Source organism: Myxocyprinus asiaticus, chromosome 14, assembly GCF_019703515.2.
Source record: "Myxocyprinus asiaticus isolate MX2 ecotype Aquarium Trade chromosome 14, UBuf_Myxa_2, whole genome shotgun sequence".
Lineage (NCBI taxonomy): Eukaryota > Metazoa > Chordata > Actinopteri > Cypriniformes > Catostomidae > Myxocyprinus > Myxocyprinus asiaticus.
This window is the reverse complement of record NC_059357.1, coordinates 16,345,956-16,370,887: the sequence shown is the minus strand read 5'-3', so window position 1 is coordinate 16,370,887 and position 24,932 is coordinate 16,345,956. Positions and strand designations below refer to the sequence as shown.

The following is a 24,932-nucleotide window of genomic DNA, read 5'->3' as shown; positions in this document are numbered from 1 at the left end:
ACACACAAGGAGCTGTTGGGCAGAATGTTAGCTTAAATTAATTTTAATTGCATCTTTTTTCCATACAATGAAAGTGAATGGTGACTGAGGAAAACACTGTGCCCAAAATGTCCTTATGTGTTCCATGGAAGAAAAGAAGTCCTACAGGTTTAGAACAACATAATGGTGAGGGAATGATGACATATTTTTTTTTTTTTTGGTGGTGGGGGTGAACAATCCCTTTAATCTCTGAATCTCAAAAGGCTGTAGTAATGGAAATGCTATGAATAAGTGTTGTTCAGAATCCATAGGTATTAGTTTGAGCCTCTCACCTGAGAGCAATGGTTGTTGTTCTCTAATGCACACCATATGGTGCAAAGAAAATATGTGACTTAGCTAGAAAATTCCATTTAAACTTTTTGTATTGTAAAGTGTTTTTCCTCTTAACTGAGGTGTACCCTCAATGTTGATCTGATTATTTATATATATATATATACATCTATATATATATATATATATATAAAACAGTGGGCAGTTGAGTATGAAAGGGAAATGTAATTGGGGAGGCAGTAGGGTCACAATTGTAAACACTATTTTCCTTTGGTTGAAGCTAAAAGCTGCTGAATAACTTACATAAGGAATTATCAGAGGTTCTTGCAACAACAAACATTTTTTTAAAATTTTTATTGTACAGTTCTTATTGTATGAAAAGCAATGACTTTTTCGCAATAAAATTGATATTGTTATCATTAAAGCAAAGCTTTGTGGTTCTTTGTATCCAGCAATACTCATCACTGACGAGACTTATTTAACATATTTATTAAAATATTTTTTATTCACATTTACAAAGTACGATTTAAAAAACCGTAGCCTGCCCTGATTCAATTATGCCACATGTCATAAAATACCAAAATTAAAATGTTGAACTTGCAAGAAAACAGTACTTTCCCAACTTGGAATGAGGAAATACACTGTCACCTACTGGACAAACATAAAATGCCATTCTTGTGCATTCACTGCTGATGTTTGCAAATGATTCCACTTCCCATCCAAGAGGTAGATGATAGTTTGAACTTTCTGAATAAATTGTATCGAATGAGTAGAGTAATACAGTATTTACAGAAAAGGGCAAATACAGCATACAAATAATCGGAGAACATGTCACATGTCCAAGGGGAGAGTGTTCATCCAGCTTGGGATGAAATGTGGTGCCTGGTCAAAGTCCTACATGACAGAAATAACAGAATATGCAGTTAAAAGATCAGGGAGGATGAGAATGTTTGAAGGGATTCTGAATGAGCAAAATCTGTTTTCTATTCCTGCTGTGTTAAAAGTGGAAAAAACATCAGTTTAATGTCAGCTCTACATGCTATGTGACCTTGTAAGAAGAGTCTATTTTAGCCTTTACATTATTGTAACTTTGCCTCTACAGATCAGCAGTAAGCCAGAGTGAGATGGAATTTCAGCTAAACAGATTTAACTTAAAGGTGCAGTATGTAAGATTCAGAAACCCTTGTTATTAATGACACCTGTGGCCATTAAGTGAACTGCAGCCTGTTGCTCGTGATCGCGCACACACTGTATAGGGACGCGAGGGAGCATGACTCCATAGGGATGCGAGACTGAACGTGATTCACCGGCATCATGATCACAGATGAGGTAGCATAATTAAAATTACACAGTTATGATTGTTTTACTACAAACTTTGTGGCTGTATATTATATTTGACTCTCCAGTGCTGGAACAGGGCTAAAACAAAGTGTTGATATAGGTCTGAATATGTGACACTGTAGTTTGAAGTAATCAATTTTCTTTGCATGATACATTGACTGCATTTATACGATAGCCTATGTCGGCATTAGCTATCTAGCCAGCTTTATCAATAGCTGTTAGCTAAATTTGGTGGATGATGACAGTAGCTGTTTATAAAATAGACTGTATATTATAAATATGCTGAGACAGTTCAGTATTGATGTGATTCCATCACAACTGTCATTTTGATATATCGATGCGCTATTGTTTTATAATAATAGAATGTAGATATTTTCTGTATAACCAAGTTATGTTACACTAAAGAATGGAGCTTTTTGCATTATCTTGAACATTGTCTAGCATTCATTTAATGTATTATTGTAGTTTACCTTGCTGAATAATTACAGATTAACGTTGTTTATGAGTTACTGTGAATCAGCTTACCTGACTGTTAGTATAAAGAAAAGATCGTTGAAATTATTTGAAAGTTATGAAGCAAGGTAGCTTGCAATTCGTCAGCGTTAGCAGGCAAGATCAAGTTAGCTAAAATTACACAGATCATTCCTTATGGCACTATATTTCACATGCTTTGCAGTTATGTAAGCTTACCTGTCCAATAAGAAGAATGCCAATTCAGGGTCGGTTTTGATCCCCAAAAACGAACGAAGGTCCCTCCAGGAATCAAATGTCCTGCCGATGTTCACTCTAGTTTTCGCTCGACCACGATCACGTTCCCGCTTAGCCACACGGGATTCAGTATATGTTTTTTTTTTTTTTTTTGGCTTACTCTGAGTTTGTGTAGGAGTCGGTGTTGTGCTGGGAGCCAGACGTTTGCTGGATTCCATCTCTAAGATAACGTTACCTAGTGTTGCAGATTGTTGTAACTGTTGAATAGCGGAAGAGAAGCTATTACTGAGGCGAGGCTCTCGGGAGTGCGCATAAAGTCACATCCTTTGGATTTTCCCGGCAAAAGCGACCCGCTCCCTTCGCATGAAAATCAGTCTACAGGCTTTAATAGAGCAACCTAGGAAGTCCGGGAAAGGATAATTTTTAAAGTTGCGTTACAAGCCGTTCACACATTGGCAAAAAAAGGGCGAATATTACATGAAAAATATTACATATTGCACCTTTAAAGGGATAGTTCACCCAAAAATGAAAATTCTGTCTTCGTTTACTATCCTCCATATTGTCCCAAACCTGTATGACTTTCTTTCATCTGTGGAACACACACAGAGATGTAAGGTATTCACTTTTATTGCATTAAAAAAAAGAAAAATGCAATGAAAGTGAATGGTGACTGTGGCTGTCATTCTGCCTTAAATCTCCATTAGTGTACCATGGAAGAAAGTCAGTCATACAGGTTTGGCACAGGGTTATTATAGTTTTGGATTTTTAATTTAGTATTTATTTAAATTTTATATTCAATTTGTCATTTCATTTTAGTTTAAATGTCATTAGTTTTCACACTTTGTTAGTTGTTTAGTTTTTGTTTTCTCAGTGTTTTCTAGTTTCAGTTTAGTTTTTATTTTAGTCTTGGCATTTTATGGTTGTCAAAGCTGAAGCATTTACTGGTATAATTTAAAATGTCTAATGTCATTAAGTTTCTCAGGGCAGTCTTGTGTTGCCTCCATCTAGTGGCATTTTCATGTTTGATTCAGATGGATTGTAAATGTTTCAAATGTTATAATATTGGGTGAAGATTGGTAAAGTGGGACAGTTAGGCTTGATCTCCATTGTATCCATATGTATTTACTTAAATGGTTAAAAAAACATAACTAATCTTTGAGAAGTAAACAATTGACTGAGGTTTTAAATGGATGATTTTACATCAGGATGTGTGGCAGAGCTTATTTCATGACCACTTGTGGGAAAAGCAATGGTAAAGAAAATGACAGAAGTTTGTGGCAAATCTTTTTACGGTGATAAAGTTGACTTCATGTTTGTAAATGTTACATATGGTCATTTATGATGTGAAGCTGTATAAGAAATATATAAATGTCAAAATAATTTGTAGATATTTTCTATGGAATAATTTTTCCTCTGTCCCACTTTACCGATACTGCCTGAGACAATCTGGGATTTAGAAAAAGAGGGTCTTCAAAGGTTCTTCTTCCCAGTATTAAGTATTTCTTCATTTTTGATTTTGACTAAGGTAGAAGACTTCCCAGGCTTTCTATAAAAGTACAATGTCAGGTAATGTGGCATTTGGATCATAATTAAAGAGCACCTATTATTGTTTTTCAAATATTACCAAATATTTATTAAAATTATAAAGTGACTGACAAAAGTTTATTTTATTTTTTTTGTTAGTTAGTTTTGGACTTAAGAAAAAGTATTTTAATTTAATAGGTCAAGGAAAATGCGACTGATATTACTGCAAGTTTATTCGTCATATGGGGAATGGAATGTCAAGTCGAGCACATAACATTGGGATTTAGTACCCAGCGCAATATGCTCTTCTAGGTCATTCTATGCACAGTACACATACTGCAGAAATAGTAAAAGGAAAATAGTATGGTAGTATGCTATTCAGAACATGGCCATAATGTAGTTTTAGGTCATTTTGATGCCTGTTGCATAGATGGATTTGTTGTGTGAACCCTGCAAGGCTCAGCCCCTGGCAGTAGAGTATACTCAGTTGGTAGATGCCCTATTCTGGGGTTTCTCTGAAGCCTTCTAAGGACTGAAGTACCTTGAGCTCTGTTTTATCTGGAGGATTGTGGTGATGTCTCATCTTCCACCCAGCACTCCAGTCTACCTTGCACTCTACCTCTTCCTAGCCCACCTCCTTTGGGCCTCAGGTTTCGCCCCTGACCTGCCTTAAAGGCTTTGGGTTTTGGAGGCACATGCAGAGTATCTTGAGTGTCTTTGTTCTGCCCTACAGCCTTGCTTGTGCCTGCCCTTTCCTGTCTCTGTGAACTCTTTGCTGAGCTGTGGGATTCTGATTCTTTTCATTAGTAGCTAGCTTCATTAGTGACTGTTCACACCGATCGAGTTTTTGCATCTTTCTGCGCTGTTTTGTAATTGCATTTCTATGCAAACCTACGCTAGACAGACTTTTTTGGCTGTTGCGCCAAGGCCCACGCAGGAACACAGCATTTTTAAGATGCTGTGTCAGGTAAAAATAACTTTTACAACTTTTGAAAATGTGTCTTGAGACACCTGCTTTCTGTTCCATTCGTTGTGCTCCGTCTAACATTTTCAGGTGCGATGACGCATTCGTGTGAACAGCCCCTTAGACCTGCTCACCTTAAAGGCCAATTTATACTTCTGCGTTGAACCAGCGCCATAGGTTATGTGTAGCCTATGCCATAGCCTGATGTGAACCTCTCCAAAAATGTGACAATGCATCGCATTAACGCAGACCACAACAGCTGTGAACAAACTTATAAACTCTGTGCTTTTTTGCCGGGGCTTTTATTTTAATATATATTTGGTATGTGAGTGACTCAAAATTTGTTGTATTCTACTCAAGAACTTTCCGATCTGTTTGATGTTTTGTCTGTATGTTTGACAGTATGGTGTACAGTAAAACAATGATATTTAATAAGTTATAAAAACAGAACACTTTATTTGTCAGCAAATTAAAAAGCATCTGTTAATAGTTGGTTATATAGCATTTATGCAATGTAAAGTCCAGCTTATAAGCTTTACAATGACACCCATTTTGTGTTGGTCAAGCGAGAATTTATTTCTTAATTTGATTATAAACTTATAAACTCGAGCAAGCATAAAGTATGAGTATATGAGTATATCGATCTGCAAGACAGGAAATGTGTAATAAATTTGTACATTAATACAACATACTTTGATTAACATGTTTTTAATGCTACAATAATGTAATAAATACTTTTGAATCCTCGAATGACATTACTTTTGTTCATTTATGAAATGTTATTTTTTTCAGAAATTAAGACATTTTCTCTCACTAGCATTTTGAATGTGTACTCACAGATCGAGGCAAACAAACCAATGCAATGCAGAACTATAAATGCAAACCACAACGTTGGCCATTATGCCAACACCTATGTCGTAGGTTCAGTGCAGAAGTATAAATCAGCCTTAACAGATAGAGCACGTGCGAAACACTTACCTGAGGTCTGAATGATGTGATCTGCCTTCTCTGCTTCTGTATATTCTGTAGTTTATCCAGGAGAAAGGCTTTGTCCTTTCCTTCCTGACAGATAGATGAAGAAGAAAGGAATTACAGAGGATAAAACTATTATCTGTATATTTCGTATTTCCCCCCTGTTTTTTAATGAGATTGAAGTGCATTGGATGCAAAAGTTAGCAGGCATGCGGAGGTTCAATGACCTCAGCACTCACATTCACAATCTGCTCTCTCAGAGTCTTGATGAGCTGTTTCCGTCCCTGAGTGACTTGCCACATAAAAAAAGTGATGACTCTGAACAAATAGAGAAAGGAATGAAGAAAAATGTGACACCATACTTTAATATCTTATCTGCCCAAATCAAAGGCAAAGTTTTAACTTTCTCAATAGACCTTTCCTAAGGCCAAACACTGCATTAAGTAAGCATGGGATATTCACAATTTCCAGCTTCTTTACTTACAGAATGTTGAGGGTAATCAAATAGTAGAAGAGCTCATTTCTCAGCACATTTGCAAATATCCACCAGACCCAGTTGGTTCCTGGGAGGTTCTGAATAGAATCAGTCCAAATGAAAATGGCCATGAAGGGGGTTTCCAGCCCCTGGAATGGCCCACACTGATCTGAGGGCTTTAGACTGCAAGACAAACAAAAGCAAAAGTAAAATGTAAAGAGTTCACCTAAAAAATGAAAATTCTGTCATCATTTACTCACCCTCATGTTCTTTCAAACCTGTATGACTTTCTCCAACAAAAGATGTTAGTCAGAATGTTCGCATCGGTCACCATTCACTTTCATTGCATCTTTTTACATTCAATGAAATTGAAGTGTCTGAAGTGACTGTCAGTCCCTAGCATTTTGGCCTTTTGTGTTCCAAAGAAAGAAAGTTATACGGGTTTGGAACAACATGAGGGTGAGTAAATGATGACAAAATTTTATTTTTTTTGTGTGAACTATCCATTTAAGAACATTAACAACTCTATAAAGCTTAAGCAAATGATGTAGCAGCCAACAACACTCAGGATGAGACGACAAGGGATAAACCAGAACTGATGGATGGATGGGGGGAATCACACCTCCACACTGTGTATGCCACCATGGACAGTGCACCCACAAACGAGGGGAAAAAGAGTAAAGCAATGAAGACTGTCTGCATCTGGGCGGCTCTGCCGGTGTGTTTGGGAGGCTGGCAGTTCACACTCAGACTGATCTGAAACAGGAGCCAAAAGATTGAAGGCAAAGTTCTCACCAGACCAGTACATGCTATACAAGGACAAGTCACTTACCTTTTTCAGGTAAAAAATGATAAACAGTTTAATGACTTGCATTACAGGAAGGAGGGGGGAGAAGTAAATTCCAATCCTGGGAAGAGACAGATAGAAGAGAGGAGACACTAGAATCAGCTGGAAGGTATGTGTGTATATATATATATATATATATATATATATATATATATATATATATATATATACATACATATATACACACACACACAAGTATAGAACTGAAGAGATATCAATATTGATTTACCAAGACAGTGTCTGGGTATAGATCAGATCAAGTACATTCCTAGCAATGTCAAACTCTGGGACACCAAGCCTCAGGACATATGTGGTTCCAATTACACTGTAGCAATTTTGAAAAAGTGAAATAAGAGTGAATATATTGATTTAGTTTCAGACATAATCAGTAGTTACTCATATCATATGGAAGAAGCCACTGTAAGCTCATGAATAGAACTGTAATGCAAACCAGTTCCTTTAGTGCCACTTAGGGCACCTACAGAGTTTACGTTATATCAGTGAATCCATTGATTTGCCTGTGAATGGTGTGTCGCATGGATATGGAGGAAAAACGCAAGGGTTTTGTGAAGTAAAAAATTTTAGCTTTTGCTCTAACACACTTCAGGTTTCCTATGCATCCTGGAAAACCTGGAATTTTGCAATGCAGTTTTTCAGTCATAGAAAATTTGAAAAAAAAAAAATAAAAAACGAAGTATAATAAAACTGTTTGACTGTGTGCAAAAGGCTGTGATTTAATTAAATAAATATATAATCTTCATGTGCTGAATGATTCAAAATGAATGTGTGTAATGAATTCAGATAAAAATTACCATTCAATAACCACAATATACATCATGAACTCTCATGTGGGTTTTGCTTAAATAATACACCCATTGGGCACATAAAATGTCCTGGAAATATCCTGTGCCTTGAAAAGAGTGGGAACCCTGACATTAAGGTTTGTTGACCAATGAGAATTTTTGAGAGACAGGTCCAGCTGTGTTTTTGGAAATCCAGTTTGATGTATTCCTACTTGATTTCAAACTGACCCGACAATTTCCCCTCCGTCAAAACAGATTTTATGCATCCATCAGACACTCCACATGTGCATTCTCTAGTGTGTAAGCGCCCTTACCATAAACAAAGGACTTAACCCCAGGTTACTACTAGGGGGCAGTTCCAGCAGTTGCTGAACTGACTGACTGGAACTGAAAGCATCTACTAAAATAGCAAGTGGAAGTAACTAACTTTCACCATCTCTGATCAGCTACAGTTAGTTAATGTTCAACAGTCATTTTTAAACCAACAAAAAACTTGACTTCCTTCATTTTGACTCACTTGCGTAGGAATTCCCCAAAGAAAGTGCCAAGTAGGCAGAATATGAAGTCAATTATCAGCAGTCGATAGACACTCTGGCCCACAAAGGACTCCCAACACTAGATCAAGAAAATTTCACAATATACACAAGCTTGTCAGCAACATAGTGTAAAGAGATACAAAACCATACTGAACTAGTAACACATAATAGAAAAAGAACTTTCAGTCAACCTACTGAAATGTTCGTGGGCACAACATGCAGCCAGTAATAGCAAAGAATTCCAAGAATAGACATTTTTAAAGCAACATTTCTGGAAAAAAAAAAAAGTTATGTCATAAAGGTGAGATCATCTAATGCTGTCAGCTGAGCAAATCTGATGCTTCTCTCTTGGAGTGGTAACTGTTACATTATAACAATGATCACACCTTATGATGCTGATGTAGATCTTTGCCCGCGGGTTGGAGTAACGCTCCATTTTGTTAATGAGCGAGTAGAGGAGAGGCACAATCAGGTTGATGAGTGACACGACCACAGGCAGAAGCAAAGTAGATGCCTCAGCCTTTAAATCATTTGGATTGTGATTCAAATCGGAGTTCTGCAGCAAAACATAAGCGCAACAGTGGGAAACGCAGGCAGATAGAGATTGAAAGTAGAATGTCAATAGAATAGGATAGACTCTTTGCAACGTTCAAGTCAGCTGAATTTGAAAGAAATGTAATTATGTGTTTGTTGTACACTAACAAGTCCTAATATGTAGTTATTCTAAAATAGCTGTGCTGACAAAAATATTATGTACAACTTTTATAAGCACATACATACAAAAGGTGTGTTCTTTGTGACGACTACACTGTGAATGCACCTTTGTGTCCAACTGATTAATCCCCAGAATGTAGATGCCTGCACAGCAGCCTAGGGCAAGTCCTAAAGAGAGGAGCCAGGAGAGTAGGTTGAGAAACAGATGCTTTATCCTGTCAGACACAGATATTGTGATGTTCTTCTGTAACCGTTCTGATAAAGACTCCTGGAAGACACAGACAAAATAAGCCAATGGAAACACAAGGGATGACACTGAAGGTTGATCTCAAGAAGATTTTCAGGGATGAACCTTCAGCTGAATGCCAAGGTTGTTCTTGTTGTTCTGTATGGCTTTCTCATTGACAACACTGAAATCCCAGCTGCACAGCAGACGCCATTCTCCTCCAGAGACAGGTCCTGACGCTAACACAAAGTTCTGCTGAAAGGATCTGGACATGCTGAAGAGATGGAAAACAATCATTTTTTGTTGCGTTTACTGGCTTGGCATCAGTCATAATATTCATATGCTGTCTGCATTATTAAACATTATTTATTATACATTATTTATTAATTCTGCCAAAATTCTGGTGATGACTACTGGTCATTGGGTGACCTTTTTCATGAAAGACATGAGTCACAACATGTACATTTGTAAACACATTCCTATTTGTCTGGGTAACACCAACACCACTGACTTAAACACTTGTAAACAAATCCACAAAATTTTCATATTAGCAGTCTGTGAAATGTGTAAATGCTATGCTGACAAACATATTTAAGATAAAACCATCTACAAAACTACAAAGCAAGCCTGTCATACTGTAAAGGCATTAGATCTTATTAAACTAGTGTATCTCTAAATACTTTACCTGTAGATAAGAGACACCCCACAAAACACTAGATATGCAGCTATGGTGAAAAAATAAGCCAATTGCATGTTGTAGGCTGGGCTGGATACAATCACTTCACCATTATAGCCACCATAGAATAGCACCGTCTGGTTGAAATAACCCTATGGACACATATTGATTCATTCCAAATGCAACAGATCTTTATAGCAATAGTGTTGTTTAAAGCAGATGTTACTTGCACCCTGGTGCAAAGAAAGGTAGATGCTATTTACATGCCAGTGCCAATAGTGGCAAAAATTATTTGCACCCCAACAAATAATGGCAGATAATATTTGCACCCCTAATTATATACTATCAGTATTGGGGCATCACTGCAGCATGTTAATTGTGTTTATTTAGAGTCCCACAGACACACTACACCATTATCTACCCCTACCCCTAACCTACCTTTACAAAAATGAACCATTGTTTTACTACAGTAACCAAAGTATCACCATGATATTTTGTAGTAAAATCATAACCACAAAATTAAACATGGTTACTGTATAAACAAGACCATATTACTGTAGTAACACCATTGTTAATTGCATCAAAGCTGAAAAATATGGTTACTACACTATTACTACAGTAAGACTACCTTGATATTCATTAGGTATTATTATAAGTAGTATTTAAGAAAATATTAAGAGAGGAGACAGGAAACAGTATGGGAAAAAGAGTGCGACAATCACGGAATCGAACTCGGGTTGAAAAGGAACATTTGCACATTTAGACTCAACTCACCACTCCTGTGAGGAGCTCAAGACCTCTGAACCCTGTAACACTAGTGACATTGGGTGCATGCACAATTTGGGGGATTGTGATGAGGCAGAAGTTGATGATCAAGGAGAAGAGGTTGAAGTTCAGTAGCCATTTAAGAAACAGGAAGTAGGAGAGGACGGAAGTGCCAAACCTGCCCCCTATCTCCTTCAGAGTGCCTTGCCATACAACCAAATGCTGCCTGGCTGATGCCAGAGTGGTACCAAATCTGCGAAAAGACTGAAGAGAAGGCTCTATAAGAGATGCATGCAGCACTTTTAGGAATTTGAAACATTATAAAATCTGATTTTGAAAGTGAAATTATACACTATATGAGCCAAAAGTAGATGGACACCTAAACACCACACCTTTGTGAGTGTTTGTTGAACATTTATTTCACAATCATTGGCATTAAAGGGATAGTTCACCCAACAATGGAAATTCTCTAATTTTTATTCCCTCATTCCATCCCAGTTGTTTATGACTTACTTTTTTCTGCAGATCACAAGCGAAGATTTTTTTTTGCTCTGTAGGTCCATAAAATGCAAGTGAGTGGTGGCTAGAACTTTGAAGGTCCAAAAATCACATAAATGCAGCATAAAAGTAATCTATACCACTCCAGAGGTTTAAATATGTCTGCAATCACTTTGGGTGAGAAATATTTAAATAATTTTTTAACTATCACTTTCAGAATGTGAAAGTGAGAGTGGAGATTTTGTTAAAAAGTATTGATCTGTTTATCACCTACACTTATCATATCGCTTTTAAAGACAGAGATTAAACCACTGGAGTCTTATGGATTACTTTTATGTTACCTTAATGTGATTTTTGGACCTTCACAGTCTGGCCACCATTCATTTGCATTGTTTGGACCTACAGAGCTGAAATATTCTACTAAAAATCTTTCAAAGTAAAGTAAAACTTTTCTTTATGGACCTCACTTTGTCTTCAGTCTGGAGAAAAGGGCCCTCCCCAAACTGAATGTCATTATATGCATCAGCATTAGTCTTCATTGAAATAAATGGGCCAAGGGACGTGCACAGACATTTTGGGGGGCAGGGGCTCAAGTGGAAAAAAAGAGCACTTCTCATAATTATTTATTAAAAAAAAAAAAATTATTCTGAATTAACCAAAACAAGCTAATCTGCGTATTTAAACATAACATTTCAGGAGAAAACAATCTTGATGTAAGTCATTAACTGGGGAAGTTCTGTGGTGATATGCTTTAGTTATTTTGTTTATCCTATTCACCTGCAGTGCCTTGTCAAATGTATGCAAATTAGCACATTTTTATTAGTTAACGCCTAAATTTACATTTACATTTACATTTATTCATTTGGCAGACGCTTTTATCCAAAGTAACTTACAAAAGAGGAAAACATAAGCGAATCATCTTAGGAGACTGTAATTACAAAGTGCTGTATTACAAAGTATCGCTAGCATCATAATAGTATTCAAACCAGAATAAAGTGCAACAGGAATTTTTTTTTTTTTTTTTTAATGACTGGTTAAGTGCTCATGGAAAAGATGTGTTTTTAGTTGTTTTTTGAAGACAGAGAGTGAGTCAGCTTCACGGACGGAGTTGGGAAGATCGTTCCACCAACGTGGTACAATGAAGCTGAAAGTCCGGGAAAGTGTTTTGGTGCCTCTTTGTGTTGGTACAACAAGGCAACATTCCTTAGCCGACCGCAGGCTTCTAGTGGGCGTGTAGCTCTGCATAAATGATTTTAGGTATGCTGGAGCAGATCCAGTGACTGTTCTGTATGCCAGCATCAGAGCCTTGAATTTGATACGTGCATCAACCGGCAGCCAGTGGAGAGAGACAAGGAGTGGTGTAACATGTGCTCTCTTTGGTTCATTAAAGATCAGATGTGCTGCTGCATTCTGGATCATTTGCAGGAGTCTAATTGCACATGCAGGGAGGCCTGCAATGAGAGCGTTACAGTAGTCCAGTCTAGTTATGACAAGTGACTGGACAAGCAGTTGTGTGGCATGTTCAGAGAGGAAGGGTCTTATCTTCCTGATATTGTAGAGTGTAAATCTACATGATCTTACGGTCTTTGAGATGTGGTCTGTGAAATTTAGTCTGTTGTCGATGGTTACCCCTAGATTTCTGACCGATTTGGAAGGCGTTACTGTAGTTGCACCCAGCTGCATGGTGATGTTGTGTTCAACAGCAGGATTGGCTGGAAAGACAAGGAGTTCAGTCTTGGCTGGGTTGAGTTGCAGGTGGTGCTCCTTCATCCAGGCCGAGATGTCTGCCAGGCAGGCAGAAATTGCATATCAATGTGGCGATTGTGATGATGTTATTAGACACAAATTTTACTGTATTCACCTGTAGTGTCTCCATTAAGTACAGTACATTAGCCTGTATGGCCTTGATGTATTGCCTTAGCTAAACTTTAGCTAACTTATTACTTTAGCTAGTAGCTCATGAGTCATGCATGTTAGCAAGACACAAGTTAACTATTTTTGGCTTTTGGCTAATTAGCTGTAAAGTCGAGGCCAAGGTAGCTTAGTTTTTGTTCATCACCACTCACCTCCACACAAGCCAAGAAAAACACAACTGGGATAGGAGCTGGGAGGGGCTGCTGCCTGCCTGTCTGTGTGTCTGATGTGCTGATGTGTGCTGCACAGCTGCACTGAGACGCTGAGGGAGGGAGGGAGAGAGAGAGAGAGAGAGAGAGAGAGAGAGAGAGAGAGAGAGAGAGAGAGAGAGAGAGATATCTGTCCTGCTGTCTCCAACAGAAGAGGGTCTACAGCAGAACCTGGACATCCTGTATCAGTTCTGTCAGACCTGGGCACTGACGATTAACCCAACTAAAACTAAAGTTCTAACATTCCAGAAAAGACCCAGATGTCAGGGAAAGAAATACAGTTTCACCCTTAGTATGATCAAAATTGATCATGCCATAAACTACACATACCTTGGTTTGAAATTCAGTGCAAACGGAAACCTCAACTTGGCTGTGAATTAACTGAAAGAGAAAGCAAGAAGGGCTTTCTATGCCATTAAAAAATATATCCAATTTGAAATACCGATTTGAATCTGACTCAAAATATTCCAATCAGTCACAGAACCTATTGCACTATATGGCAGCGAAGTTTGGGGTCCTCTCCTAAATTACGAATTTGACAAATGGGACAAAAATCCGATTGAAGCCCTGCATACAGAGTTTTGTAAAAGCATTCTTAGGGTACAGAGAAACACACCTAATAATGCATGCAGGGCAGAATTAGGCCAATACCCTCTATTAATCCACATTGAGAAAAGAGCCATTACATTTTGGAAACATCTAAAATTGAGTGACCCCAACTCTTATCATTTTAAAGCCCTTAAAAACCATGACGTGAGCACTGAGAAGAGTCCCCTCATGCAGCTGGTCCTGAGGCTCCACAAACAGACTAACACGACTAACAATAATCAGCCTCAGGACACTGACACCCTCATCCACAGAATCCGGTCCAACCAAATGATTAATGCACAAAAAGAAAACTACCTAACTTATTGGAATGAAACAACACAAAAACAAAGCAAACTACAATGTTATTTGTCCCTAAACAGAGATTACATGACAGCAGAATAACTGAGCACAGTCAGAGACCACAAACTGAGGATAAACATGATGAGGTACAGACTGAGCGACCACAGCCTGGCTATAGAGAAGGGCAGATACAGACAGAGCTGGATGCCCAGAGAGAGCAGGTTATGCCTGTACTGTAGCCAAGGAGAAATAGAAACAGAGCTGCACTTCTTAACCACCTGCCCTAATTATAATGAAATTCGAAAACACCTCTTTCCCAAATTTGAAATTATTTGTCCCAACTTCAAAAAGTTGAAGAATGATGCACAAGCTCAGTATTTACTTGGTGAACAAAGAGACTGCATTTCACTAGCAGCAAAGTACATCAATTCCTGCCACAAAAAGAGGGAAGAGTCGACCAAAGAGTGATGCGCCCATTTATTCACACACAGACATGCACACAGACACACACACACAAACACACACACACACAAACACACACACACACAAAGACACGTGAACTCACACAAACTCTTGTACACACACATACACACATATGCAAACACACACACCACTGAAAGTATATACATTTTTTTTTTTTTTTCTGTTTGTTCACACTTGTTCAATACAGAATTTGTTCTACTTTGTTCATTTTTATTTTTCATGCTCATATAAATGCTTTGGCAATAGAATGTACAATTTGTCATGCCAATAAAGCTCATTTGAATTTGAATTTGAATTTGAGAGAGAGAGAGAGAGAGAGAGAAAGAGAGAGAGATAGAGAGTGAGGGCATCGGAACTCAACAAAGTCTCATCTCCCGTCCTGATATTTTGATTTTTTATTCAATAAATATATTTGTTTGACAGGGAAGCTGTGCGCAAACAGGAATATATATATAGCCTTCCAAACGAGACACAGCCATGTGTGCAGGTGCCTGGCCAAGTCTAACCTGTTAATTAGAAGGAGGTGTCCACATTACTTTTGGCCATGTAGTAGTTATCTTTAATCCTCTTACCCGCGAGACCTGCTGACTACAGTCCACAGGGAAAATGGTCTTTGAGAGTTTGACAGAGATCACTCTGCTCCTGTTGAGGAAAGTATAAATTCAATTTTAGAGAAAATTAGAATTATGTATATATTATGATTATGATATAAATATATGTTGTATAGACATATTATAAAGGTGTAACCTGATTCTTCTCCTTTCATTATATGACATAGGCAAGGACCGTATGGCTTGAATTCTGGCTCTGGCTGACAGGTTACCAAGATCCGATACCAATTCAGATGTATCTGGGGTCACAAGTATAAGAACAGCCTGTCTTACTGAACACAATATAGCTTATTCAATCTGTAATCTTTTTTATAACAATCTAAATTCTATTTTGTCCTACATGTCCAATATATGCACCACCAGCCATATCAAATTCTTTGAAAAACATAGCTTACTGTTCTCAACTTCCTGTTGGATTTCATTCGCAGTACGTCCCAGATTTCCCAGAGCTGTGCCATTCTGAGGGAAGGCACTCATTCTCCTCATCCTTCCAATTTGATCATACATTTTCCTGACAAAGAATTATAACCCTTTTAGATGTTTCATTTGTGTATATACATTCCAAGTGTCCCGGTCATGAATAACAGACTACTGAGTTTGCTGGAGGAACAAGGAAGTAGCGGTTTTGTAATTGTGCTGGATACAAGGTACAAGTGGGCTGTATCTCTTTTTATCTTTGTGTCCTGTTGTCTGTGTGACAGGTTTCCGCAACCAATACCATGCAGGGGGAACTCTGTGTCCTGGTATCATATTACATTTTAAAAGGCATTCATTAGTCATTCATTAACTGTCTTCTGACTCGTCTGCAGCAGCATATGCAGTCAATATCAGAATCAGAATGAGCTTTATTGCCAAGTATGCTTACACTTACAAGGAATTTGTTTTGGTGACAGAAGCTTCCAGTGCACAAGCAATACAACAACAAGACAGAGATGATAATACAAAATAAAAAATAGAATAAAAATAAAAAATGAATAGAAAATATAAGTATATATAGAAATAACAATGCATACAGAGCATACAATAGGACAAAATATATATACAATTCCGGTCAAATGTTTTGACACACTTACTCATTCTTTATTATAATATTTTTCACATTTTAGAATAATAGTGAAGTCATCAAAACTATGGAATAACATAAATGGAACTATGGGAATTATGTTGTGACTAAACAAAATCCAAAATAAATCAAAACTGTGTTATATTTTAGCATCTTCAAAGTAGTCACCCTTTGCCTAGAATTTGCAGACATGTACTCTTGACATTTTCTCAACCAACTTCTTGAGGTATCACCCTGGGATGCTTTTTAAACAGTATTGAAGGAGTTCCCATCTATGTTGGACACTTATTGGCTGCTTTTTTTTATTATTTAGTCCAAGTCATCAATTTAAAAAAACTTTTTGTGGGCAACCAAGAATCCACTCAGCTGTCCGAACTGTCCTTTGTAGTCTTCTGATGTCTGATTTCGTAGCTGAACCAAACCAGACAGTTATTGAAGTGCAGAGGACAGACTCAGTGACTGCTGAGTAGAACTGTATCAGCAGCGCCTGTGGCAGGTTGAACTTCCTCAACTGGCGAAGGAAGTACAACCTCTGCTGGGCCTTTTTCACAATGGAGTCAATGTGGGTCTCCCACTTCAGGTCCTGTGAGATGGTCGAGCCCAGGAACTTGAATGACTCCACTGCTGCCACAGTGCTGTTCAGGATGGTGAGGGCATATACTGAACAACTACTGTTTTGTCTATTTTGAGGTATTAAAAAAGCCAGAAGCATTTGGCAGGAAGTTGTGATTGTTTTTTTGTGCTAAGTAAGTGAGACTTGCCATCTTTTACTACTTAACTGTGTCCACACTTGTCCTGATATTTCCTGAAGATAGCAAATCATTAGCTAAATTATAATTAAAAATCTGATTTTGACTGCTAAACTACTTACTTATCCTTTGCTGTTTGGGACTTCCAAGTTGGTTTGATAATACATTTCTCATTTGTCCTGTCCAGGAGCTTTATGGTTTTAATCATGTTGTCCTGCTAAATAACAAAAAAGATGGTGTAGTTCCAATCACAAAAGGTTCAGTAATAATGTGCCACATTAATCATAATTGGGATGTTTTAGTTTACACATTGTTTTTTTTCTTTTTTATCAAGGCCAGAATTTAAGTCTTGGAGCAAAAATGCCACAGAAAAATGGCAAAAATGCCTCTGAAATTCAACATGTATTCTTCTATTTTTTTTTTTTTCTTCTTTTTTTTTTTGTATAAGTAACACAAAGTTCTTAATATTCTATTATAGTCCAAGGTATACACACAGTATTATAGTATAAATATTTATGAATTTATTACATTAATGTATTTGACATTAAAATAATTTTCCAGGTTCAATACAAGTTAAGCTCAATCAACAGCATTTGAAGCATAATGTTAAAGGTGCTGTAAGCTTTTTTTAAGTAATACTTTACAATAACAGTACATGAATAATCATGAATTAATAGCTAAATTAATAGCTACTTCCAAATAAATTAAGGAATGGACTAATCAGGAACTAATGAAGAGTTAACATTAACTACAACATGAGTCATATGAATTCATACTTTAATAATAGCCACCTTAATTACGTTAATACATGTTTGATAGTTATTGCATTAATTAACATTAGGGAATAAACTAAATCATTATAAGAAAGAATGTTAAGTTTTTCAACCTTGAATTAAACACGCATATTTAACGTTGTCATAATTTAAATATTTTATGCATTTAGCTGTCTGCAGTTTTGCAACAAACGTCACTGAATGATGCAGAATAATTCCGCCATTTTTTAAATGGACATTTTATTTTATTTTATTTTATTTATTTATTTTTATTTTTTAGAAAACACAAATAATAATGATCACCATTAATTGGATCTCAACACATTTTATGTTATTCTCCGTCCCTTTTATTTCATACTCACACTACCACTCAATTCACTCGTCATCCATACCATATAGGAAGGTTGTCTTTATGTTGCTGTATCAATATTTGTTTTTGTTATATATATTTCTCAATATTTTTCATGGTTACTTTGTGAGTTTCATCAGAGCTCAAAATAAAAATGTAAAATGATAATATTGATTGGATCTTCATCATCATCATCATCATCTTCATCTTCAACATAGTTGTTAATGATAGTATTTTTTGTTGTTGTTGTAGTTGTTGTTCATTTTTCCGTGGACATTTGTGCATGTAAACATTCAATCATTTGTTGTGTGAACTTCATCCATTTCAAGTGCAGATAGTTCGCTACATTTCTGCCCGGAACTACAGTATGTGGAGAGTTTGTTTCTGATGGGGCACTTATAAGCGGCGCGCTCTAGGCGTTGGCTGGCTGCTTGCCATCGGCTGTGTCTCGTTTGGAAGGCTGCGTCCTCTGGAGGTCGCATTTGTAGGCCGCATACGTCATCGAGGCTGTCTCTTATTTTTTTTCTGTCTTTCTTATTCTTATTTTTTATCTATTGTCAATGCCTTTTATGTATATGCACTTACATTTATACAATTGTTAATCTTTTTTGCATTCCCAATAAAAATAAAAAAAAAAATGAAAGGAGACAGCCTCGATGACGTATGCGGCCGACAAATGCGACCTCCGGAGGACGCATCCTTCCAAACGAGACATGCTGACATTTTTTAACCTAAAATTATTGGATGTTTTGTTTGACTGAATTAAGGATTGAAGATGTCAGAGTGTTCATAATATCCATTGTGACGACGTTATGGAGAGTATTTGAATTAATTTTGTTATTTGAACGTATTAAGTGCTAACATTAGCATTTTTAGCATTTCCGATTTGACATTAGGAGATATAGAGAGACGAAACACACCTTATAAATCATTTAAAAGTGTCTTGTATATCTTAACAGGTATGTTTGGATTTCTTTTGAGTTGTTATATGTTTTAAAAGAGATTTCGTTCATTTAAAGCATCTTGGTGGAAGATTGACATTTGTATTTCAGTATACATATACTTTTTTCCTCATTAAAGGTGTTTTCCCTTAAAATGTTGTATTTTTTAATGTCATACATGCTGGTGGATTTGGAATTTCAAATAAGCAGATCTTTAAAAAAAATCTTGGTCTTTATTTCACTGGTGCATGTGTATTAAATGAGTTGTTAATGCAGCATAATGTCATGACTTTACTTGGTGGGATACATAATTATTAACTAATTATTAAGTACCTATTAACCATAATCAACAGGGGCCGGTTGCACCAGCTATACGTAAGTTTCAACTTAGCCTAGTTGTGGCGTAAATGGGCACTAAGTCACAATTTATGCACTACTAAATATGTGAGCGTTGCACCATTAAATTTGGGTAGGACGTAACCCTACCTATAAACTAAATATTTACGGAACCCTCCGAACAGGAGTAACGGATGGAATAAAAAAGCAAACTTATTTAATAACATCAATGAGCTCATGTTTTGGTTGACAAGCTTCAGTCCTTTCGACATAGCTTAAATGATGATGTTGCATTACACACGTTAACATTAACGGGAGAAAACATTATGTAAAAAACTTCTTCAGCATGAAACCGATCTAACAGTGCACTTTCCTGTGTACACCGCCCGGTGTCAAGTTTCAACATATACGAAATATATAAGATATTAAAATGAATACATGTATATTTTCCCAGACTGTTGTATTTTTATTTATTTATTGCCCCCTTTTCATTTTAGATACAGTTATTGAACATTGTTATTTACATGAGCTACACATACCATTAATTAAATCTTGTTTTATTACGTAGCGTAATTCAGTGAGGAAATAATTTATTACAGCTGACAGTTACATGAGCAAATAAGGTTTGAACATCAACTGTAACAAGATCAAACTGAAATTGACGGCTTTTTGACACTTCTGTGTACAAATATGAAGGCTGTTTATTGGATCAATACAGGTAAACGTCATATTATGCGACTACGCATTACTTTACAGAGAGCTTACAACCTACTGGTTAAGTCTTGCCTTAAGAACAGGTGGTGCAACTAAATTAAGCACTGACTTAGTTACAAACTAACTAGTAGTTACTAAGCCCTTAGTGTGAACTTTACCTCTCAACATAAGTGAGACCTTACGCACAGCTGGTGCAACCCTACCCAGATGACTTGTTAATGTATCATTATGTCATGACTTTACTAGGTGGGGCACATCATTATTAACTAATTATTAACTACCCATGAACTATAATCAACAGATGACTTGTTAATGCAGCATCATGTCATGACTTTACTTGATGGGGCACATCATTATAAACTTACTATTAACTACACATGTACTACACTAGTATTCATCCCAGTTAAATCACATATTGTTTAGCATCATTTGGTTTGCTTGTCATGATGTAAAAGCTGAGATGCAGACATGGCCTGAATCACATGGAGAATCACACAGAATGGGTTGAGATCAATTATTATTATTATTAAGAATAATTATTGGTGGCAATCATTAAAGGAAAAGTTCATCCAAAACTGAAATTTCTCTTATCATTTACTCACCCTCATGCAATTCCAGATGTGTATGATTCTCTTTTCTTCTGCAGAACACAAACACATATTTTTAGAAGAATATCTCAGCTCTTTAGGTCCATTAAATGGTGAATGGTGACCAAAACTTTGAAGCTCCAAAAAGCACATAAATGCAGCAGAAAAGTAATCCATATGACTCCAGTGGTTTAATCCATGTCTTCTGAAGTTGTCCAATCGCTTTTCGGTGAGATCAGACCAAAATATAACTCCTTTTTCACAATAAATTTCCTTGGCCATCATAATTTCAAACTCGATTACACTTTCTTGCACCATCTAGCACTCTGCGCATGCGTCATGCAATATAAAGTGTAACCGAACTTGAAATCATGATTGTGCCTTGAGACTGCAATGGCAAGATGCAGGGGCTTAGATTCCACGGGTGATGGGGGTGGGGGAGGTAACCCCCCCAATAATCAAAACAAGGAAGTACATAGTGCATGTTCTCATAGTGCTGTCCTTGCAGCGAATTGCTGAGGCTTAATGCCATATTCTGATTTATAATTTGTCAGTTGAGGGTGCTATTTCGCTACCGTTGTGTTTGATAACCGTGTGAGCATGCTTTGTGTCGGTTTCAACGGTATCAGTGCGGCGTTTTGGAAAGAGGGGTGTGGCTAAATCAAGGAAGTTAAAACGGCTAAAATCGCGTAGAGCACCTTTAATTACTGCAAAAATGTATTTCGACTTGTCCGTAATTTAAAAAAAAAAAAAAAAAAAAAAAAAAAACAATTCAAGGTTACAGTGGGGCACTTACAATGGAAGTGATTGGGGCCAATTTTTTGAGGATTTAAAGGTAGAAATGTGAAGCTCATAATTTTATAAAAGCACTTACATTACTTCCTCTGTTAAAACTCATGTATTATTTGAGCTGTAAATTTGTTTAAATTGTAATTTTTACAGTCGTTTTAGGGTTTGTTGGCATTACATCGTCATGGTAACGAAGTTGTAAAACTGACTACAACTTTACACAGAAAAGGTTAGTAAGCGATTTTTATCATACTGAAATCATGTTTACACACATATTGTTTATGTCTTGTGGCTATAATTTTATTCTTTTTTATACAGTACAGCTGAGTGGCTATCCCACATTACATTTTCTTTGTCATAAAATGTAGTTTATCTTCTAGTTTCTAGCTACCGATAGTATTTTATTTTATTTATTTATTTATTTTATTTTTTGACGAATTATATGTTCGAGGACATGTTTGTTTTTCTTGTGTCGTATTGTGTTGTTTGTGTTGCTGTTACGTAGGTCAAAGACAAGGACAAAAAGATTGACAATTATTTAGTTAGCGTGTCTGTCATAAATGTAAACCGTATAACAGCATACATGTCACCAGGTTTCGCAAATTTCCTTTAAAAACTCCATGGCAACCACAGTTATAACTGTACTATATGGTATAATTGGCGGACATTATGTTTAGCACGGTACATTTTTGTTATGGTTGACGGGACATTTTACCATTTACTTTATGACATTGATGTTTTGCAGGTATCCTGCTGCTCCGTGAGCGTCGTCAGATTTGATGTGTTATTATATGTACACAACAAGCAGTAGATGGCAGTATTGGAGCATTTCCCCCCTTTTCTTTTCCCTATCAAATTTCAAGGATTTGACACTTCTTTGTAGTCGTGAATAGAAAGATAATATACTAAAAGATTTTCTCATTAGAGCTGAATATGAACAACTCGAAGATTCTCAAGCTGTTTGAATGCTTTTTAGTCGGGATCATTCTTAATGGCAGTTTTGAGAGTGGCAAAACAATTACACCATTTAAAATGGGGTCAAAGTTTTAAATGTTCAGTTTAAAATTCATACAACCATCCAAGTTAATCTTTGCCTTTTCTTCCTTTCAGGGAAGCTGAAAATGAAAAGGAGTACCGACAATCATGGTAGGAAGTTAACTGTGACCCTGAATAATGTAATATTATGAAGGTAAATTTTTCATTAGGATTGTTTTAAAAAGATACTATTGTGTAGATATTGTGTGATGTAGACTTTATGATATCATTATAGTCCAGTGTCTTCTCTGTGCTTATAGAACATGTCTTGTGATCATTGATTATGCTTTGAGAACATCAGACATGCAGGTTGTGTAGTTTTTGTTTAAATTAAACATACACTGAAATCCAATAATGTAACAAAGTCGGGAATATGATTCCTAGGTCCATGTTATTGTAATTGTGCCATTACTTTGCCAGAAATTTCCAGTATTATTCCATTCCACACTCGGCTGACCCCTTCCTCTGCATGTCAGTGAGGCTGTGTATAGTCGCAGCTGATAATATTAGTCCGACATGTGACTCGAAGGATTGAGCAAGGGCCAATTAACTGGTGTGAACCTTTCAGCTGCAAATCCAGGCACTGCCAGAATCTCGACTACAGCTGTGTGATGTCTCTGACCTGAGTAGCATGGCTGTCCAAGGGCCATTCACACCAACACACAACGGCTTTTCACACAGATCAACGTGCCCTGAAGGATATGCTGGTTGAAGTGCCTTCACTAAGCTCTTAGTACTTACCATGTGTTGCACAGCATAGTGCACAATAGTGATGGGAAGATCGGATCATTTTACGGACTTGAATCTTTGAGTCTCGTTCAGCAAAATGAACGAATCTTTATTCAAGTCATTTAGTTCATTTAGTTCATTTGAGCAGAATTAAATTGAAATGTTACATTTTCAATAGCCAAATCCCCCCCAACACGTCTACTTACACAAACTTTGATCATAGTCCCAATAAGGAAAAATTGATAATGCAGCCAAGGACAAATTATGAGAAACAGAAAGATTAGTTCACCTCTGGAATCTTCTTGTCCGTGTCGTTCGTTCTATTGTCACTGCATAGCATATACGGCTGTCACGTGACAAAAGAATGAACGACTCGGACCAGATGACTCGAGAGGTGAACTAATCATTTCTGTTTCCTGTACAGTGCCTATGTGGTTTTCACGTAACAAACTAACGGAGGTTGCGCAAAGCACATGTGCGGCCAACACAAAATGAACTAATCACTCTCTGAGACTACTCGTTCTTCTGAGTCACATAAAAGATTCGTTCAAAATGAACGAATTGTTCATGAACGACCCATCACTAGTGCACAAGGTATACAGTAGATCCAGTCTGCTAGATTAATTGCATAGACCAGGGCAACAACTCCTGCAGATTCCCCTCAGCTAAATGTCATGCAAATTAGTTTAGTATCAGAGAATATCCTTCTTTGACCTCACTGTACACAAACACATTTGGAGAAATAGCTGCTTGGGTGTGCTTCTTCAACCATCTTTGGACGACTGTTGTGGCATAGAGGGTCATGGCCATGACAGATGTCATTTGCTTCTGGGAGATGGCATAAATGTGCCAGAGCAATGACCGTTCAGGGCAGGGGTGACACTGGGGGCAGACAAGGCCATGGGCCTTCTACCATTTAGCAGCCAGTCACATTTTGTTGATGAATATGTAAACAATGTTAGACAAAAGGGCAGGGGCCTTTGGTTGGGGGTCATTGTGGTGACAGGGCTGGAGAATGACAAGCACAAAAAACATCATCGGATTAATATAAGGCCTCAGTGACTCCTTTATTCTGTCAAAATGATTCATGAAATATTTATGGCAATAATGGGGAGGATTATTCTAGTGCAGTGAAACCAGATCAGAATGGGTAATTGTATCCACTGCCTCAGTGGAGGGGGGGGGGGGGGGGGGCAAGAGAAGAGTCATGCCTCTAAATCAGACCCAAATAGTTCTCAGCGTCAGTCAGAATGAAGGCAACACACTTTTCACCGCAATGAGATGCAAGTCCAGGATGGATGATATCTTGGCATAATTAAATAATGTCGTGGCCTCTTCCTTTGCCCATGCACTCCTTTGATTTGTTGGTTATTGTTCAGTTCTGCCTCTCTGTGCTTAAACTTT

General features: G+C 37.1%; 1 protein-coding gene across 1 annotated transcript; it reads right to left on the bottom strand.

Moving 5' to 3' along the window:
* Nucleotides 1-1,057: 1,057 nt before the first annotated feature.
* Nucleotides 1,058-23,843, bottom strand: LOC127451102 (transmembrane channel-like protein 5). Its single transcript, XM_051715528.1, has 20 exons — nucleotides 23,818-23,843; nucleotides 20,991-21,028; nucleotides 17,398-17,492; nucleotides 15,859-15,974; nucleotides 15,600-15,702; nucleotides 15,425-15,494; nucleotides 10,870-11,124; nucleotides 10,105-10,247; nucleotides 9,546-9,693; nucleotides 9,300-9,461; nucleotides 8,866-9,035; nucleotides 8,675-8,750; nucleotides 8,461-8,558; nucleotides 7,370-7,465; nucleotides 7,126-7,201; nucleotides 6,916-7,049; nucleotides 6,303-6,476; nucleotides 6,058-6,136; nucleotides 5,825-5,908; nucleotides 1,058-1,203 (listed from the first exon to the last, which is right to left on the bottom strand). Exons 2-20 carry the CDS (start codon nucleotides 20,994-20,996, stop codon nucleotides 1,141-1,143), a joined length of 2,148 nt encoding a protein of 715 aa, XP_051571488.1. The 5' UTR covers nucleotides 20,997-21,028; nucleotides 23,818-23,843; the 3' UTR covers nucleotides 1,058-1,140.
* Between the last annotated feature and the right edge of the window lie 1,089 nt (nucleotides 23,844-24,932).

What these genes read in the sequence shown, in the direction of transcription:
- LOC127451102 (XM_051715528.1), bottom strand. An exon ending in TTGTGCCCACGAACATTTCA is followed by an intron (nt 8,559 to 8,674) that starts GTAGGTTGACTG and finishes TTCTTGATCTAG; the next exon opens with TGTTGGGAGTCCTTTGTGGG. An exon ending in TTGATTACCCTCAACATTCT is followed by an intron (nt 6,137 to 6,302) that starts GTAAGTAAAGAA and finishes CTATTTGTTCAG; the next exon opens with AGTCATCACTTTTTTTATGT.